The sequence below is a fragment of the Lutjanus erythropterus genome, chromosome 11 (genome assembly GCF_056507025.1).
Source record: "Lutjanus erythropterus isolate fLutEry1 chromosome 11, fLutEry1.hap2, whole genome shotgun sequence".
NCBI classification, from domain to species: domain Eukaryota; kingdom Metazoa; phylum Chordata; class Actinopteri; order Lutjaniformes; family Lutjanidae; genus Lutjanus; species Lutjanus erythropterus.
This window is the reverse complement of record NC_139327.1, coordinates 16224771-16244393: the sequence shown is the minus strand read 5'-3', so window position 1 is coordinate 16244393 and position 19623 is coordinate 16224771. Positions and strand designations below refer to the sequence as shown.

The window sequence follows — 19623 nt, the reverse complement described above, 5'->3', positions numbered from 1 at the left end:
AGGTACTTTTACCTTTCTTTACTGTAATGTGGGATTGAAGTGTTATTTACTGAGCTTCATATCTTGAGTTATTTTAACTAGTTTTTTTTCCCAGTACAGCATACTCAATTTAGTTGCTTTTACATTTCTATATAAACTATATTTTCACAACTCATAGGGTTACTTTGAACTAATCATTCATCTTAAGTTTGGTAAACTTGACTGGGTAACTTCAACAAACAATTTACAGTGTAAAACCACAATGATGGAGGTTAGCACTGGATTCAGTCCCTATGTTAGTCCACTCATATGTCTGACTCAGTTTAATTGAATTGTTGTTTCTTGAACTTTATATCTTGAGTTCACTGAACTTGTTTACTTGTTCAGCTAATTCAGCTGAGCTGCTTTTATATCTCTATATATAAACTATATTTTCCAGACTCATGAGATAAATTTGAACTAATAATTCTGTTGAAGCTCAGTTAACTTGCCTTCTGAGGCAGCAGGGGAACTTATGTTTTTTTTGTTTTGTTTTTTGAGTTGAACCAACCTAAAATGATTTACCACCGTGTGGTGCTGAATTTGATCCCCATCCTTTGCACATCTCTTGGCTCTGCAGAGGTGAAATGTGTCGATTCCCACTGGAGCGTCTGGATGGAAACAGCCACTCTGTGTGACCCCGACACCCCGAGGCTGGCATCCTGGAGGCAACAGCCTTCTTTGTCATCAGCTTGGACACAAGCCTTCAAGTCAACAAGTGCTCATTCTGGGTTGTGAGGCCCGTCACACTAACAGAGGGCAATGACGCAACAGGACTTTTGCTTCTGGAAACATGAGATTTGCCTCTTGTAGTGCCTTATGGAGCATTTCGGCGTCATGGCAATGCAATTAAAATTTAATTCACTTGAAAAAAAAATCTGTGGAACTAGGGCAAAACATTGCTTCAATGACAATTAGATGAACTGTTGTAATTTCAGTTGTTTTATATTTTGACAAAGAAAAAAAAAAAGCCATGATTTGCAATCAAAACATCCTGGAGTACTTATTATTAAGTCATTTGAATCCTTTACAGACATATTTTTGTGGTGAACTCTTAAGTTGGATAAATGTTATATTTAGTGAAGTAAAGTCATTTTCTTGTTTTACTATAAGACTTTTTTCCGTTTCATAATATTTAGGACAAGCATCAATCAATAGGGTTAAGCATCAATTAAAGTGACAACATGTACCCCAGTTTTTACTCAGAAAATATCAATAATATGAAACTAGTGGTCATCTGAAACTGCTTAGACGGTGTTACTTTAAAAGCCTATCGGACATCATATACAACTGACTCTGTATTCACTTAGATGCTTCTTTTAAATCAACCATGTGAGACTACATTTGTTTCGACTGCCACTATTTGGAAACGATCTTTTTTAATTGAAATGAGGTCCGCTTTTAATCACTTAGTGCCATATTGTTGAAATCATTATAAATCCTTAGGGACTAGGAGAGTTACCCCCTTTTTATGTAACAGCATTATTCAAATGGTTTAACTGAGCTTATGGTTTACACTTTGTACACACGTAGAAGCTGTTCTCATGTAAATGCAGTATCTGCAGCTGTGAATCTCAACATTTTTGGTAAATGATAACACACCATAGCTTCTTTGGTTGTGATAAGCTTTCTGTGTCTATGCATTATGCAGAAGGTGAGCTGGTGACCTGTACATTGAGGAGAGAGCTACAAATGAAACATTCGTCTGTTTGTATAAGTGAACTTTTTATAAACTGGAGGAAAAACCTAAAAACGCTACAAACCATGTACGCCTACATTTGTTTAGTATATCAGACTTTCTCATCCTTTTTCTCCCCAGATAAAGTGCATGTGAATTTGGTGATAGTTTTACCAAACTGCAACTCGAAATGGACCCTGGTTTAGTTAGCGTCTGATAATGACATTTTGATCCAGTTTGGTTTTAGTTTTTCCAGTTCATTTGTAACAGTACCTCAACCATGAGAGTTGCATGTATGGACACAATGAACCTCTGTGGAGAGGCCATGTACAAAGGATTTTATTACATTTCCTTAATAAAAGCAGGTTTATATTCATCTCTTGGATTTGTATTTTTGTTTTTTTTTTGTTTTTTTGTAAAAAAAAACTACATAAACTGCCTGATCATTTTTACCTGTGAAAAAAAAACTAATCCATCATTTAACAGAAGAAGAATTTGTTTGCTCTGCTGCAGATTTACTTCCAGAGTTTATTATGACTATGTTATGTGGAAGCCCATTGGTGCTTTTGTTGTTTGGGATGTGCAGTTTCAACGGTAAATACAACAGCTCAATATGCTGCCAAGAGCAGATTTCTTTGAAAGCTAAATTCACTTTTACAAAAGCAGAATTTTAAATGTGGCCTAGTATTTAGCATATGGTAACTTACTTTAATTCTGTTACAGGAAATCTGACTGTTCACTCGACACTCTTGCAATAAAACAGTTGCAATAATTTTATTAATATTGTTATACTGTATATTAATGTATCATATTGCTAAATAAACATGATCAGAGGTAATGATCCACAAATAAATTACTCTATTGCAGCACCATAGAATACAATCATGTTGGTCACCACAGCAACATGTCTGCCTGTCCTGTAATTAAAAACGTGGAGCTCCAGGCGGTACTTTTGCCGTGGAGACTCCAGAAGAGGACTGACTGAAAAGGCAGTCTAGTTGGTGCTACTAGCAGAGACAGAAGTTGTAACTCATCTATTACCAAATGAGCCGTTTTCAATACACAAAACTGAGCCACAACCTGCCTTGTGTAACTGTGCGTTGGCAAAGCACAACATCAATCCAATAAGAGCAAACTAGAAGTAACTTAAGGGATGAGTGAGAGTTTAAACTGTGGTGCAAGCAGGTGATGTACAGCTGTGTACAAACTGGGCACGTTGTGGAGTTACTCTGGAGACAATCAGTGTCTTGTTTGTGGGAAAGGAAAGAAAGACAGAGAAAAAGTAAGAAACAACATCAAAGTGACACACTAGGAAAACTATTATTTATTGGTTTTTGTTTTTTTTAAAAAAAGCTTACACTCATTGAGTACAGCAGATAAAATCTCCAAAAAGTCATTTTGTCAAACAGTTGTATTTGGAGTACAGAGAGTCAGAATCTTTTTGTCTGGTTTTTCTTTACAATTCTACATTTGAATCAAGGTTGAACTGGCATTTTTTATAAATTATGTAAAAACCTGATTAACACAAAGTCACAAAAGGACTGTAAGGGACATCCAAAAAAAAAAGAAAAAAAAAAAGAAAAAAGAAATAACATGTTGTGAATTCCATGTTACTCTCTTTATTATTGTACACAATATACAAACTGGTCCTTTGTATCATTTCCCTCACTTACGCCTACGGTCTGATTGGATTAAAAGGCAGAGATAAATAAATAAAAAGTATCTAAGTGTCTACTGTCTAGTATCTCAAAAAGGATATGAGGTAAGTGAGTACGGAAAGCAAGTTAACTCCAATAAAACAAGCAAAAAGCAAAGCCTGTGACAGCATACAAAAACAAAAAAATAATACAAAATTTCAAGCATGAGATTATTGAATCCATGACCAGATGTTACCAAGAGACCATTTCATATAGTAACCACTTTTCTAATTGGAACAATAATAATAATGTGATTAGAGCAGCACATTGTGCCCATACTGAATAATAAAAAAAAGAAACAAACAAACAAAAATAAACAGATTTCAGCTGTTTGCTGTATACTGAATTGGAAAAATAATGAGGTGATCTGTAAGTTGAGATAACTACAGCTAACAACACTTGGGAAGGGAGTTTACAGCAAAACAACACAGGCAGAAATGAGAGTATGAGTTAACAATGTAGTACAGACGGAGTTGCAGATGTCTCGCAGATAAAAACACAGCTTCTCCAGTTCTGCAGAGGATCAGAGACAAGAGGAAACACATGAAATAGACACATGCAGAGATAACAGATTTTTGCATCAAGAGTTGTTTACAAAGATACTGAATGTGTCTTACCTTCACTGATTAGTGCACATTATCTGTGCTTGTCAGAGGATTTATGAGTATGATTGTTAAGGGAAACTGTAAATTGAAAAAAAAAAAAAAGTGCTAAAACTCATGACCAACTGATTTGTTTTTTGTTTTTGTTTTTTATCAGCAGGGTGGCTGATGGCCAATATCAAAACAAAAAAAAGTGGAATTCCACTATTTCAAGCATATTACAATCTAATATACGTTTATCTTGTAATGAACATGTTTTAGATTGAATTGTCATTAATTCATAAAAAAAAACTACATTGGGTTATGTTGTATATTTCAGAATATGACTGGTATAAGGGAGAGCAGGGTGCATTATGTCAGAAGTGACATCATTCAACTGCATCATTCTACATATTACAGCAAAATTTGCTGTCATTCAGGATGGGAGAAACATGTTGACATTCAGAAGAGACGATGAGATTTATAGCACTGTGCCTCAAACTAACTTGTTCACCACCTTCCCAAAACACACTGACAAGGCTGCCTGCAGAGGTCTCTGCAGATATTCAATGTTTATCAAACTCATGAGCGAGGCAATTTATCTCTGGTGTCATTGAGCATAAATTTAAGGATAACCTTTCAACATATTGCAAATTAAGTGATCTAAGAGAAAAACAGACTTCAGCTCGGCTCCCTGGTGCTGTTTTCAGGCTGTATGAAATCTAGCCTGTGACCAGAGACGTTGACCAATCACAGATCAGTAAGACAGACCGTTGAGTCGCATTCTCAAGTAGTCAAATATTGATGCTTTGGGCTGCCCTTCCCAAAGTGTCTGTAAATGACAACTTGAGACAAGACTCAGCAATCAGCTGTCTTTTTCTTGAATCGCTTAGTGCACTGTTAACTGAGTTACTGACAAGCACTAAATTATTGTCACAAATGTATAATCTGTCATAGAACACAGACGAGCCCCAAAGCATCAAGGCTGCTCGTTTGTCATTGTCTGTGGTATTAAATGGGTTTGATCCAGTAGTCAGTGTGTAACATGATGCACCCCAAAATACCCTGTCTCGTTTCCATAACAGGAAATAACAAAAAAAAAACAAAAAACAAAAAAAAAAACAGTGTATAAATGATCAGTTCGGCTTGGCACATTGTATCACAGGGGGCTGTAGCTACTGAAGACAGAAATGAGCTTATAGTCGAATGCTGAAATTAGAAAAGTCGGATGGTTATAGGCTGACACTTAGTGTACTAATTATGTTTACAGGCAGGTTGTGTGTTGGCTGGTTTCCTAATGCAATATGGCATCTACTGCGATTCTGAACAGTTATTGCATCTGAGTGCCTTTAGTGACACACAACAGATAAAAATGGAGGTAATTCTCTCATAACTGTTAGAGGGAAACAAATTGAGTGCAGTGAACACATGTTGAAACACTGGTGCACAAATGTTTTGTTTTAAAATGAGCTAACAGCCATTTTGACATGAAACAGCAGAGTAAACATGGGTGTTACCAATGATACTAATTAAGGTTCTGTTTCATTCAGGTCAAACAGACTCAGTCAGCGCTGCTATTGTGCCCGTTGGCTCACTAGAAAGGTTCTGCTACATTAAATCGAACAGGACCTTAACTGATTTCAATAATTACAGGGATATTTCTGATTATCTGAAGTGAAGCTGTGTAAGGCACTCCTCCATAGTGAGTGTATTCGCTAATAAATGAAATGCATGGTATATTTAGAATTTCATCATTTCAAATCATCGCTTTACCTTGCAATCAAACAGCCATTTCTGACGGAGAACTGCTGTTATACAAGCCAAATATTGCTCTCTTTAAACAAACCAAACTCCATGGACAAAATAAGTAATTTTACCTCACTGCAAACAGGAGTTGGTGGTCTGTTGCTCTCGCTATTGTGTGACATCATTTTACAAGGACAGTTTAGATTCACCAAAGTCAGACAGTAACACAAACAGACAGATCAAGGCAGTGGTAGACCAGGAAAATTACTGATTTTGCCCATGGAGTCTGGCTGGTTTGGAGAGAACAATATTTAGCTTATGTATAAGCAGTTTCCAATCGTAAAAGGCTGACAAATGGCAAAGTAAAGCGGTGAGAATATTCTAAATATAACATATACTTAAACTGACTGATTTTTTTTTTTTAGGGAGACTTTTTTTAAGTGGTTAAAATTCCCTTTTCTGCTGACCCTGTCCACAGCAGTACAATTGTTGAGCTTCCTACACAGGCACTGCTGCTGCTGCTTCTCCAAACTGAGGGCATGCCGACTGGTATGCAAGTACATAACACACTGACTATCAATAACTACCTCATACAACCCCACATTAAATAATCCAAACTATCCCTTTAAATCTGTGTTTACCTGCTATTTCCTATCAATACAGCTGCAGAGAAAAAGGTTTGTTTATCTATCAGTGATAACTGTGGCCTTGAAAAGCAGAAAACATCAATTAACCTAGTGTATCAGTGAAGTAAAGGAAAACAAAACAAAACAAAAAAAAACCCTGAAATGAAAAAAGACACCGTACCTTTAAATAGAAAAATATTGGCATTCCACAGTACAAATAACCAGAATCATGACTTAGGCGTCACATTTAAGGATATTGTTTTTTTTCTTCCTTTCCTCCGCTGCTGTCCCGCTTCTCTTTCTTTTCAGATTTCTCTTTATCGTGTCTGGACTCCTGCAGCACAAGAACACAAAGAAGACGTAAGAATTAAAACAGGTCGGTAGTCATCGAAATAAAGCTTTATCTAAACACAAGGTTGGAATGAAAAAGAAAAGGTTTTTTTTTTTAGATGAGGTAATATAAGACTCCAAGTTAATGAATTAACAATCATGTACTGAAACACAAACAGATGAGAAGAGAGCATGACAGACTGAGCTGACCTTTTTGCCTCCAGAGGACGTTCGCTCAGGTTTCACAGACTCTGCCTTCTCTTTGCTGGAAGATTTGGATCTTTTGCTCTTCTCTTTTTCAGCTGACAGCGGGGAGTCACAGGAAGGACTCGTGCTCTTGCTGTTTTTGGAGGAATCTGCCAAGACAAGATTTAGTTTAGCACTTTGTTGCACTGTACTTGCTGGGCGAACGGCTACTTCTGTTTTGTCGAGAGCAGACGTACTGGTTCCATTCTCGTCCTTTTTACGTTTGGATTCTTGACTCGTCTCTCGGTCGTTGACAGTGTGGTCCTAAAAGTGAAACAGCACGACATGAAAAACGTTAGTCGAGCATTTTGCAACAATAACTGCCATGTATGAAACTCTTTAACCTATCCCTTGTTGCTACACTTTTTTGACAAATATCAACTCTGGCAAAGTTTAGGAGAAGAGGAAAATAAAGGAGTAAAAAAAACACTTGGATGGCAGAGGATGACCTTTTAAAAACACCCATTTCATTAAATGCAGTGGTTGGGTTAAATACTGACTCTTTTCCTGTCTTTGCGATCCTTTTCTTCCTTCTTCTCTTTGGATCGGCCTTGTGTGTTGTCTGAATCTTTCTTCTCCATCTCCCTCTCTCTGCTCTTGGACCGGGCTACTGAATTGTAGTTGACGTGGTGCTGCAAACACAATTATATATGAACAGAACAAAAGAAACAAAAACATTTTTATTTTGTCGCGAGTGCTTTTTATGAGTGTTTCTATCACAACAGATTTAAAGGGACAGTTCAGCCCAAAATCAAAATTACACATTTTTCCCGTAGTGCTATTTATCCATCTAGATCGTTTTGGTGTAAGTTTCCAAGCTTTTAAGACATCGACTGTAGAGGTGTCTGCCTTCGCTGGAACTTGCTGAGGTGCAAAAGGCAACATGCATCTACTCACGGAGGAGAGGCTTGTGTTTGTGACAGCGCTGGACATAAATATCAATGGTGTCCTCAGGGGAGCGGTAACTGCTTGTCCATGAGTAGACGCATGTTTCCTGATACACAGTGATGTGTTTGAAAGATGTAGTTCAGTACAAAGAATATAGTTCCTACATAAACCTGCTCACAACATCTGTGGATCTGTGAGTAACCAGGCCATGATTTGTAAGACAGATTGCTGCTGAATCTTTTGGGGGGCTTTAAGCACCCAGGACAGTCTGTAAACCATTTCAGTAATTTTCTACTATTGCAAAAACATATTTTTTATGATTATTTTAACTGTATGTTATGTCATTCATAAAATAAATCCATGTTGTCACCAATCTACGTTTTAGGTCAAGCACAAGTAAATATACAGATTTTGCAGTTCAGAGAAAGGGTTGAGTAAATGAATGTGTGTCACAGCCATCCTTTGGAGTTTGAGGAACAGTATCCTCTTACCAGGCATCTGACAAAAAAGGACAAGATGAACAAATAGCACTACAGGCCAGAGGAAAAATATGTATTTTGATTTCAGGGTGAACTGTGAAAAAACAATGTATTTCAAATAAGCAGCCCACATTAGTAAGAAGACAAGGGTGAAAAAACAACTCCTAATATATTATGCAATATCCCACCTTGAGCTAAGCAATTATAAATATTTACTGATAATTAGATTTCATTTAAAAGAAAAATGTACGTCTATTATTGAGATTTAAAATGTGTCAGACAAATACATTTTTGGCATATACATATGAGCTACTGGAAAAGTTGGAAAACATAATTTTTGCACTACTAATGATGCTCAGACAGGGAGTTTTGTAATCAGTAGTGATCACACTGAGTGACTGTGATCAGAATGAGTCACATCACTGCAGAGGCACTGCTGCTTAACAAGAATCTGACTCAGCTAGGGCTGGGCACAGTTTAAAACAGAGGCTTTCAAAGTGGGAGGCAGGCCTCCCCAGGAGGGGCGCCAAACAATTTAAGGAGAGGCTCAGTGAATAGAAGTGAAAACATATTACATTAGTTATCAAAAGCAGATAAGATACAACAGCCTAAATGTGTATGATATGGTTAAAGAGATTCACATTCTGAGGATCTGTACTATTTTTCCCATTTTCCCAGCCGGAAACTATAAAAATGCCCTTGGACAGACATTTTCATGTGTTATAAAAGTGTGGTATAGTCTGAAGTTATGTCAAACAGCAATATCAGACTATCTTGGCTCAACTGTTGAGTTTTTATGGAATTAAATAACTTAACCATGATCCCATAGACATCCAGGAATTGAGCAAACATAATCAAGAAAACTAAGGGAGGTGTCTTTTTCCAAGCTTTGTCTGACAGGAGGCACATAGTCTCAGACTTTGAAAACCTTGGTTTAAATAAATTACATTACCCAGTGATGCTGACATCAAAACAGGAGTTCATTTAATACCTTTTTTATACTTCATTCAATACTCATTATGTGAATATAAGTGTTCCTGAAATAATCCTGGCAGACTGAACTGCCAAATGCTTCACATACACCCTGTTCAACTTCCCCACACAGTGGGCCAATCACTTGTTGCATTATATCAAAGAATGCTTGTGAGCAAAACCATACAAATAGTTAATCTTTTTTTCTAGTTCGTTTGATTGGAGAAGTTCTGATACTACTTGGCACTGGGTTATTTTAGTGCATTCCTTAAAAGTTATTGACTACAGATACCCAGCCCTAAACCCGGCCACAAAAAGCTGTGTCCAAGTTATAAGTAGAAAAAAAAAACACTCACTGCAGTTCCATGTTTCCAAATGATTTAACAACTATCACAACATGCTTTGACTAAATTCCATTGGTTCAGCTGGTACTGGAATATTAGTGTTCACTCTCAGTGAAAGGAGGACTCAACAGTGGGATAAAGTCACTTAGTGTAACAACAAAAACTAGAACTCATGGTTCAAGCTGAAAATAAATGGAAATATTCTTTATGAGAGCTGTCCATCAGCTCAATACAGTGGGCAACACTGTAGCTTAGGTCCCCCTTTTCAGCATTATTAAGCACTAAACATGAAAAAAATATTACTGTAGGAAACTAACGCAGCAGGAAGCAACTATAACTCCAGACATATAAACAGATAATAAATTACAATATAGTAAACAAAGCTGTAATAACATGTTATTAGGGGGACTTAAATTAAAGTGTTGCTGTACAGGGCATGTACAGTATAAAGCATATATGTTGATATATATGTGGGAATAAGTGTTGCCTAACAATGAATGTGGTCCTGAGCAGGCACATGCTATTCAGTGACTGGCATGTTTTTCATTACACAGAGCATTCAGTGAAACATTTTAGTCACATGACAAGCCCTGACAGTGCAAACGATACAAACATGGACACAAGACAAGAATAGCTGCTTCTACTAAATATGAGCATGAAGGAGAACACTAATAAAATTATCATTTTCTTCTACTTGTGCTTAATTTAGATCAACCAGTAGAGATTGTATTTTTTTTTCTGTTCATCAGTGTCAAAACATTCAATGAGATACAACACTGTGACAAACAAAACCTGGAAAGACCCACAATTGGTTGGGTCTAAATTACCTGTAATAATTTCTGTTGTCTACAATGAATTTGTGCCATCAAGTGACCAATTATTTTTCTCTTATAGAATAAATATGATAGAAATACATTACAGAAAATATGGTTCAAAATCTGTTCTTTAATGCTACCATCTCAAAAATGAACCTTAAAGCTACGGTAGTCAATATTTTGATAATTTGTTATTTGATTGTTTTTCGTTATTATCAGTGTGTAATGTGTTGCTTGTAGTGACAAACCCACAGAGATTATGACAAGACTGCTGCCCTGCTTAGTTTTACGGAGCCACTTTTAACCATTGGGCCTCAAGCAAGAACATTTTCATATTCCTGTTTCACATTTCTCTTCAATTCTCTCTGTGCTACATCAGAGTCACCTAACCTTCAGATAACTGTAAATGATCTGGCTATACGCATGTTCAGGAAAACTGAGAATTAGCCTAATTAACGCACCAGTAATACCATATAAGGCTACATGTTGTGCCCCAGATGTCAGGAAGTGTTCATTTATGAAAATGGCATCAAAGATTGAAAAAACAAAAGAAAATGACAGAGTCCTGCTTTTAAAGTGGAAGTTGAATTAAGGCACCTGCTAAAGCTAAATTATATGATATAAAATAATCTAAATAACAATTTAGTAAAACAAAGCTGTAGTACCTAGGGCTGTACTTAGAGATCACTTTTTAAACAATCTATTATTTTTTTGATCTAACAAGTAATTTATTGATTATTCTAATGATTATTTTTTATTACTCGATTAGTATACAATCAATTTATCCAGAATAAACCTCAAAAAACTTGTTTCATTAATATTTCAATACTTATTCATTAATAATCCTGATAAATAGACATTTAAATCACAGTAAAATAATGCTAATAGTGGCATAAGGCGCCTATAAATAAAAAGCATTATTATTATATTTTAAATTTTGTCTAATTCCCATCCTATTTCAGAGAACCATCTTGTCAGATGCCTGATGAGAAAAATACGAGTCCTCAAATTCAAAAGGATTGCTGTGATGCATAGTAATTTAATTAACTATTTCGTCAACACTTTCCCTGAACTGGAGAATCAGTATAATTACTTAATTACTTTCGTACTTGACTTAAAATGGCCATGTCATAGACTTATTTCATCAATGACATAATATGCAGTTAAGATAATTATGGCAATTATATTTTTGCTTCAGTGGAAAATGACTGAAACGAGTTACAGACTAACTCTCCTTTAAAGCCATTTTCTCACTCCTGGAAGGTAATTAAACAGAAAATTTAAAACAGTCAAAGATGATGCATGATGTAATGTTAACAGCAGTGGTGCAGAAACTACTTTTAACATGGGGCAATGGGAAACAACAAGAAAATTAATTTTAAGTGACAACTACTGACAGAACCACATTCCACCTGTTGATAATCCTATTGTATCAAGCTTGGATGCTGACATAAAGTAAATAAGATGCTGCCCTCTTGCTGCTTCAGCTTGACAGAGAGCTCTCATGCTTTCACTTCCAGCACTTGTGCAGCACAGTTGCACCGCTGAGATGAGACATTCCCAAATTACAAAGCTTATGGAGAAGAACACTGTTGTCCAAAACACTCCCACACTTTAGGCAATAGCGGTTGAGGCTTGTTAACTGCAGCTTGTTCTCCAGGTCAACTCAGCAGTTCACTGAGACTTGTCAACGCAAGTTATGCAAATTGGTGAAATTTTTCATAAATGATGACATCGATTATGTTGATGGATTGCCCCAGCCCTGGCGATAACATGTTTTTACCCCGACAGTTTTCAAAGTATCCAACCTGCTACGACTTCCTATTTTATTGACTTATATCTGTGAATCACACAAACATTGAAAATGATGTTAATGTTGTCACCTATCAGTCATACTCTCACCGACATAAGGAAGAAATGGCTCAATAGGGCCACCACAGCAAGGTGATCAATTATTGCAACAGGAGGTGGTCAACAAGAAACCATCATAGAGATAGATGAAAAAAAAATTTGTCTTAATAGGTGATGTTGCAGTAATGGTAACAGCCAATCTAAATTGATGCAGAGTCAAACAGGACAATGTCAAGATAATGATTAATTGTAATTTTAAGTACTGAAATAAACAATCCATTAGTGGAAAATTTTGGTTTGGATAAAAGCAGACTAATCACACTTGACTCTAATGGCAGGTCTAGTCTGCTCAGAAATGATGTTTGTACCAAAGAGAAAATTCAAAATATGTGAAAACTGGTGAATTCCTCAAGTTACGCCTAAACCACACGTACAAACAAGTGGTTCTTGCATGAGGCCCATTGTTTCGGTTTTTACATCCAGCAGATTCTCTCTCATCAGCCCAATTTCAAGCTGTTACCTGCCTGACTGTACACTACCCACCCAGCAGCAAAAAAGATAGAGTTAAGGACAAGCTGGTGAACATTATGGAGTATATTACAGCTGATGAGATCTTTCTTGGGAAGATGGAGAAAATCACAGACATCTAAAATGATGTCTTTCTGATCAGCAGCTGAACACATAAACAGACAATCTGAGAGAAGGTACTAGTAGCAGCAGTTCAAACCTTGGATGTGGACTCCTTGGGTTCGTTGCTATTGTCCTGTAGGGATGAATGGAGATGACAGATGAGCTGGGAGGGGGTGGGGGTTGGGAGGAGGTTGTCAGACAGCAGTAGAGAGTTGGAAGAAGGGGTGGGGGGTGGGGTGGGGGAGTCGGGGCTGGCCGGACCAACAGCATACTTCTCCCTTGACCTCTGACCTTCAAGGACTAAGGCTTTGACAAGGTTATTACATAGAGGAGAGTTCATAGGCTCAACATCTGGAATGTCAATACTTAAAATAGAAAAACCCTGAGCATATATGAAATAACTGCTAGTCATAGAACTACAGACATGTCTGCATATTCTGGCAGCATAATATAAAAGTCCTACAGAGCAGCTGGTATTCAATACATCTAAAGTGCAAGTGCTGTAAATAATGTGTGTGTATGCGTGTGCCTGTGTGTGTAAGACAAATCACTCAATTCTTGTGTGCTTGACTGCAGCCCTACATAAGTAACTGTTGCTGTCACTTACAGTTCAGGAATGGATAAGACACAGGGAGCCTATTTCTCTGGTGGAAGGGTAAAATAAAGACCTATCACAAGCTTCCAGTGGTTTGGGCAACGCTCCAGACGATTCAGGCTTCGCCCACTCTTTCCCTCCCTCTCTCTCTGTGTAGGGGCAGGCTTATTTTCCTCTGCATTTTTGGCTGATTCAAAACTGCAACATTCCTTTTCTCCGTTGATCTCAGTTGCTGGTGGCTCTGATTTCCCATTGAATGCTTGCCAGGAGGTAGTAGTACGACTGTTGGTGCTGATGGCTGGTGGCTGTAGGGACAACGTTGACGGGGCCGGCAGGACTGACTGGACACACGTCTTGTGATGTGAAGGCTGCATGCAGGCCGTTTTAACAAACGGAGATAGAAGTGGGGGCCGATGACTCAGCCGCAGCAGAGAGGTGCTCCTATAGTGGAGGGGGTTTGCTGGACACCATCTGACTCTGTGCTGGATCTGGGCACGTCGAGGGGTTAAGTAAAATACTTTATCACTTTAACCAGGGAATCTTCTCAGCTCACAAAAACGGGGAAAATAATCTTGGGTACCATTTCAAGTAGTGAAAAACTGCTCTCGGTGTTAAAAAAAAAACCCTCTGCCATTGGAAAATGCGAAAGCTCTTGATTTGGCAAGCCATTTTACTTCAGGTGGATATTATTCTCAAAAAGCAAAAAAAATCCACAAGGAATATAGAAATGCTTAAAAAACTTCTTTCTTCCCAAGGCACACTGACTGCTTTTATTAATATGAAAATAGATAAATATTTCAATATGAAAATACGCAATATACACAATATTCTCTTGGCTAAGTCCTTGAGGGGTTTTCTCCCAATTCTGCAAAATATTATGCTGATGTCCATGGAATGCTTTCCAACTCCCATGGATTTGGTTGGGATTTTCCAGATGCCATGCCTGCGCATGTATGACAACTCTCCTTGGTGATCTTCGGGGCTGCTGGAATGTGCAACGGCAGGGAACGCTCCGGCAGATAGAGAAGAAACTGGCACAGCCTTCCTCAAGCCATACTAACCTTAACAGACGAGGAGTGGGACGGAGAAGAGTGACTGTCGAGCTTTCGTCTTTTGTGATCTGTGAAGACAATAGGAGGGAAATGTGCTTAATTGAGCTGCACCAGTCAATCTCAAGCTTCAATTTATCCTATCTTGGCTGACAGACAAAAAAAATCACAAAATCTAATCTTCCGATAAGTATTTTTAATAGGCAGACTCATTGAAAGGCTTCTCTTACCCCTCTCAGATTCGGCTGACTCCGATCTGGGAACTGGTGACTTGAGGGACCCAGCCACAGCACTCCTGTCTCCTTTCTCCTTGCTCTTGGACTCCTTGATGGCCTCGCGCTCCCTGGACGGCTCTGCAGGCTCCCCGTTGCCGGCTTTGACCTTGTCGTCTTTGCTGCTCTTCTCCTCGGCCTTCACTTTCTCCCTGTCTGCCTTGGGGGTCTTCTCCTTACCCTCGCGTGCTGCCCGCTCCTCCTTCCCTGCTCTCTCATCTCTCTGCTTCTCCCGACGGTTCTCTGCCTTTGTCTCGGGAGTGCTGCCTGGTGTCTTTTCCTTTTTCTCTTTTTTCTCCTTCCCGCTCTTCTCTTTATCGTCCCGTTCTTTAATGGTTTTGGTGCTGCAAAGGGATGAATTTTTCATTTGCAAAAATCTTGAATCAAAAATATTTCAAAAAAGATTCTGCTGATCCTAAGACAAAATTATACTCTTGAGTTATTCTATCAAAAAACCTTTAGACTTAATAGTATAATACAGACAACTAGAGGTGTAGTCAGACACAATATCAGCAGCGGTAATGGTAATGCGGTAAAGCAAAGGTTTGATGCTTTTTTAAGTGTTGCTTGAGATAATTTAGTGTCAAAGCAGCTCCGAAGACGCATACCTGTTGAGAGCACCATTCCCATTGCTGGTGGTCACTTTGGCTGCTGCACTGTTGGCTTTGTTCACTGGCTTCATGGTCCCCTGAGATTTATCTTTGCCCCGATCTGCATAAAAATTAACCGAGAACCATATAAGCACAAGATTTATTAATACTATTCACATGTATGTATATTAGGATCTGTAGCAGCTGTTAGGTGCAAAACAAAATACCAACAATAATGTATTTATGGTGTTGCAAAATGAAGAGTTGTACTTAAGAATCACAGGGTTTAAGTTTTATGGCAATCATTTGTATTATGTATGCTTTCAGGAGGATTTCAGCAGTTGCAACACAAATAAAAAGAAGATCTAAAAATGTATCCGGTTCCTTACTTGTGAATTAATACAACTGTCACATACTGCATTGAAGACAGCTTTGCCGTGTTTCTAATCACTCACCGCCATCCTCTGACATCCCCTCCTCTGTTTTGCTTGTGCTGGTGGCGGGCTTGCCTGTGCTGCCGGGGCCGTTCTGTTGATTGGCAGGTGTGGCACTGCGCGCTGGCTGCTCCTTGTGGTGAAACTCATTCTCAGGGACCATGTGCACCTTCTGGCTTTTCAACCGACCTGAATAACTGTAAGACGCATAAAAGGTTTGCACAAGGCACAGACAAGAACCTCACAAGAACTTCTGAGTGTCACACAAATTTCAGACAAACACTCATAATATAGTTCAGCACAGCATTTCCTTGAAATTACAAAGCCCCTGCATATCTGACTAAATAATAAATGCAGACATGGACACTCAAGTGGTGATCAGTAACCACTTAAGTAGAGACCTCAACAAGAAAGGGATTTGGATTCAAGTAAATTGTTTAACACTTGAAGAAGAAAAACAATCTGTCTCCCACATCCTCTCTAGAGCTAAAAATATAGTGTACTGACCAGCTTGTCTAACCCCTTTTCAAAACAAAGCTCAAACATCTAATGTCACTACTTGCCATTCCTAGGCATCTATCTAGGCAACAGATACTAAAATAAAGCATCTATAATTTCACCAAATTACATAATGTGCACCACATTATCTTCCTATGTTTCCATTTTATTACAAAACACCACACAATATATGTAATTGTATGCTCCACAGAGAGCTGAACAGCACACAACGCTGTGTTACCCCATTGCTAAGGCATAGAGGTCAGGCCTCTTGTCCTTCTCCTCGAGGCAGATCTTGAGGACACGGCACTCCAGCGCTTGGCCCAGGTTCAGAACCTTGGGGTAGCAGGGAAGGATCTTGGTCAGCACGATGAGAATATTGCGGATGTGGGTGTAATCTCCTGTCTCCAGGCAGTGAACTGAAGCCTGGACAGAGCAGAGACAGAGGACACGTTCACAGATAAATACACACGTTCCACAGGGCCATTTTCTTGACAGAATTTTCAATGGTGATAAAGATAAAGAATGGCAGCTCACTTTAGTCAGCATGTAGTGCCACTTGTGCACCACATGCCTAAAGTTCTCATAATCGAGCTGATCTGCTTTGTTCCCTCCATCAAAGCCTGTGGCTCTGAAGATGGTCAGGAAGCCGGGGTAATTGACGCACTCCTATGACCACACAACAAGAGGAGACGGATTAATTCCCAGTTCATATCACAATCAGAAAATGCTACAAATAAATTTAAGTGACAGGTGTAAAGAGGCAGACAGGACTGGACACCTTCTCATAGACTGCACGGTCACTGTGCCAGCGGGTCACCGTCTCCAGCATGCAGCAGAGGAAGCGTCCATAGCGGTGTGACTCATTCTCTGTACAGCTAGCCACAGTGTAAATGATGGCAGAGAAAACCTGCAGAATGACACAATGTGGTGTGTTTGCATAAATAATAAAGAATCATATTTAAAATAATTAGTCTCTTGTGGAAAAAGCTACAATGTATCAACATTTTGCCAGATGGTATATCAAAGCTCTGATGCTAAATATTTCATAACTGCACTTAACTGTGTCTGGAGTCTGACGGAATTTGACAAAAATGGTCTTAATTGGCTGGCAGTTAGTACACGTCTCTTTTCAGCTTTAATCTGAGGGCGCACTTGAGTGGTTGTTGAACCGATGAATGGATTTTTGACTAACATTTATTGTTTAGTTTAATTTTAATGGATGTCTCCACAACTGTTCTGCTGACTGGACCAAATTAGAGCTTTCATTAATCATATTATCAAAATTCATTCTTTTTCTTGTGAATCACTTTGTAGCTTTAAGAAAACTGTTGTAAAAATGTAGTTCAATTAGTCATGATCACAAACGTATAAGAGTGTATGTCAGTATACAAGAGTCTTACCCTGTCATAGCACAGGAGAGTGCAGAAGTTGGGTGTCTTCTGCTGGTGGACCAACTCGACAAAGCGGGCACAGTACACAGCGTCGATGGAAGAGAAGATGCAGCGAGGGAACAGACACAGCTGCAGGAACTTTGTAATGGTCTCATTCTTTGTGGATTCTGCCAGGAAGTATTTAAAATTGTTAGTTATAAAGACAGGGGGGAAAATTAGATTTACCTCAAATATTGATGCTGTGATCATGGCAATGACTTGATCCGTTGATGTCCCGTTTTTCTACACTAGCCTTATTGTTCCATGAGTTAAAAGTGAATTTCTCTTTACATCCCTAAGTTATGCTTTGATATGTATCTTGGCTATCTGTGTATCTGTGATACACTTCAGCTCCCATTTACATAGTGGCTTGTATGTTCATTTAGAAGGAACCAAACATATGTAGTGATGGTCTGATTGAGTCTGCCCATCAGTATTGAGTTTCAGTATTGATTCCTTTAAAAAAATGGATAATAAAATTATGAGAAGACAAAACATGGGTGACTATTGCAGCAAAGGTTTTCTGTACTTTTGTATAATCTTTGTGCCAATAAACTGCCCTGACATATTTAGCTGGATTGTGTCATACGGATGATGAAACCTATGAGACATGAGAAGCAAGCCCACAGCCACTCACAGTCACACACTTCTGCATCAAACTTGTGAGAAAGTAGCAGAAAGGAAACACAGCATGGTGTGGTACTACTTTTCACCTGAAGATAAAGACATCAGCGAGATGCACAATATGCGATAAGAAAGTGCTGCAGAGCAGCAACAGAAGTAATCTCTTCAAACATTGAAAAACTATTATAATTTATCATAGTATTTCTGTAAAAGACCAGACTTCTATTTTACACTTTTTTACAACAACATTTTTCTCTAATTATTTTATCGTATTTGCATTTGTAATACATTGTTTTTAAGGTCTGATATTATTGTGATTGTTTTTCTAAAAACAACCCTTATTTTGAGAAATCACATACCCACTGAAGAAATTATCAGTATCGGTAAAATTGTTACAAAAAGTATTGGTACTATGTCAAATTTAAAAATTTGGCATCACCCATCCCTAGCTTATGCTTTGTTAAAAAAACGTGGTTGAATGGATACTGTATGTTTTGGTCTATTGTTTTCTTTCTCTCAAAGAGAAGTCACACCACTGTGGTAATCTGTACATACGTAGGAAGCATCAATAGTGTCCCTGGCATGAAGATTACATGAACATTAAGATACTTACTGGCCAACAACCAGTTGTCTTTCTCCAGTTTGAGGCGATGGAGAACCCTTTGGACATGCTCCAGCTGCTTCTTCTCCTCCTCCTGCAGTTTTTCCTGTAGGGCAGTGCAGCGTTCCTTCTCCTTCTTTTTCTTATTCAAGGGCTACATTGGAGGGAAACCACAAGAATATTCAGTCCACATATACACACAACAGACAGGTCTTATACAATCATTGAGTCTGGCACTCCTTTGCATTAGCTGATACTCACTATCTCTGGGTTCTCTTCGATGGCTTTGATCTGGGCCTTGAGCTTGTTGACTTCACGCTCATAGGCTGAATGTGGAACAGCCAGGTCGTACATTGTAAGCGACCAGAAGGTGGCGTAAAACTGAGGGCGGAGGTCATCCCAGACCCTGGCTGGATGGAGGGACACCACAGCCTCATGCACCGGTGTCATCACCTGCTCACAGGCCGCCACATACTTGTGTACTTTCTGCTGCTGCCGGTTGCCTTTCTCTGCTTTCTTCAACTCGTCGTACTTAGACTGTGAATAGAGAGCATAAATTAAGGGTTCCATTCTCGCCAAATTAAATAATTTTTTCTAAAAAGTTTTTTTCCCCCAATTTGATTTGA

At 38.5% G+C, this 19623-nt stretch overlaps 2 protein-coding genes across 3 annotated transcripts in view; one reads left to right on the top strand and one right to left on the bottom strand.

Moving 5' to 3' along the window:
• The window catches only part of LOC146318812 (glutamate receptor 3-like), a 109537-nt gene extending 107465 nt beyond the window's left edge, over positions 1–2072 (top strand). For both annotated transcript variants that reach the window (XM_084730970.1, XM_084730969.1), the window contains exon 16: positions 599–2072. The gene's annotated coding sequence lies outside the window, so the exon portion shown is untranslated. The remainder of the gene's footprint in view (positions 1–598) is intronic.
• A 925-nt stretch (positions 2073–2997) lies between these two features.
• thoc2 (THO complex 2) overlaps positions 2998–19623 on the bottom strand; it is a 31881-nt gene continuing 15255 nt past the window's right edge. Inside the window, exons 23-39 of the mRNA XM_084730968.1 lie at positions 19259–19534; positions 19010–19151; positions 17743–17900; positions 17121–17249; positions 16877–17008; positions 16581–16765; positions 15863–16038; positions 15426–15528; positions 14776–15161; positions 14558–14616; positions 12999–13034; positions 7423–7554; positions 7120–7186; positions 6887–7032; positions 6604–6680; positions 4011–4057; positions 2998–3906 (exon numbers count right to left, since the gene is read on the bottom strand). Coding sequence (XP_084587094.1) covers positions 4030–4057; positions 6604–6680; positions 6887–7032; positions 7120–7186; positions 7423–7554; positions 12999–13034; positions 14558–14616; positions 14776–15161; positions 15426–15528; positions 15863–16038; positions 16581–16765; positions 16877–17008; positions 17121–17249; positions 17743–17900; positions 19010–19151; positions 19259–19534 — 2232 coding nt within the window. The 3' untranslated portion in view covers positions 2998–3906; positions 4011–4029. The remainder of the gene's footprint in view (positions 3907–4010; positions 4058–6603; positions 6681–6886; positions 7033–7119; positions 7187–7422; positions 7555–12998; positions 13035–14557; positions 14617–14775; positions 15162–15425; positions 15529–15862; positions 16039–16580; positions 16766–16876; positions 17009–17120; positions 17250–17742; positions 17901–19009; positions 19152–19258; positions 19535–19623) is intronic.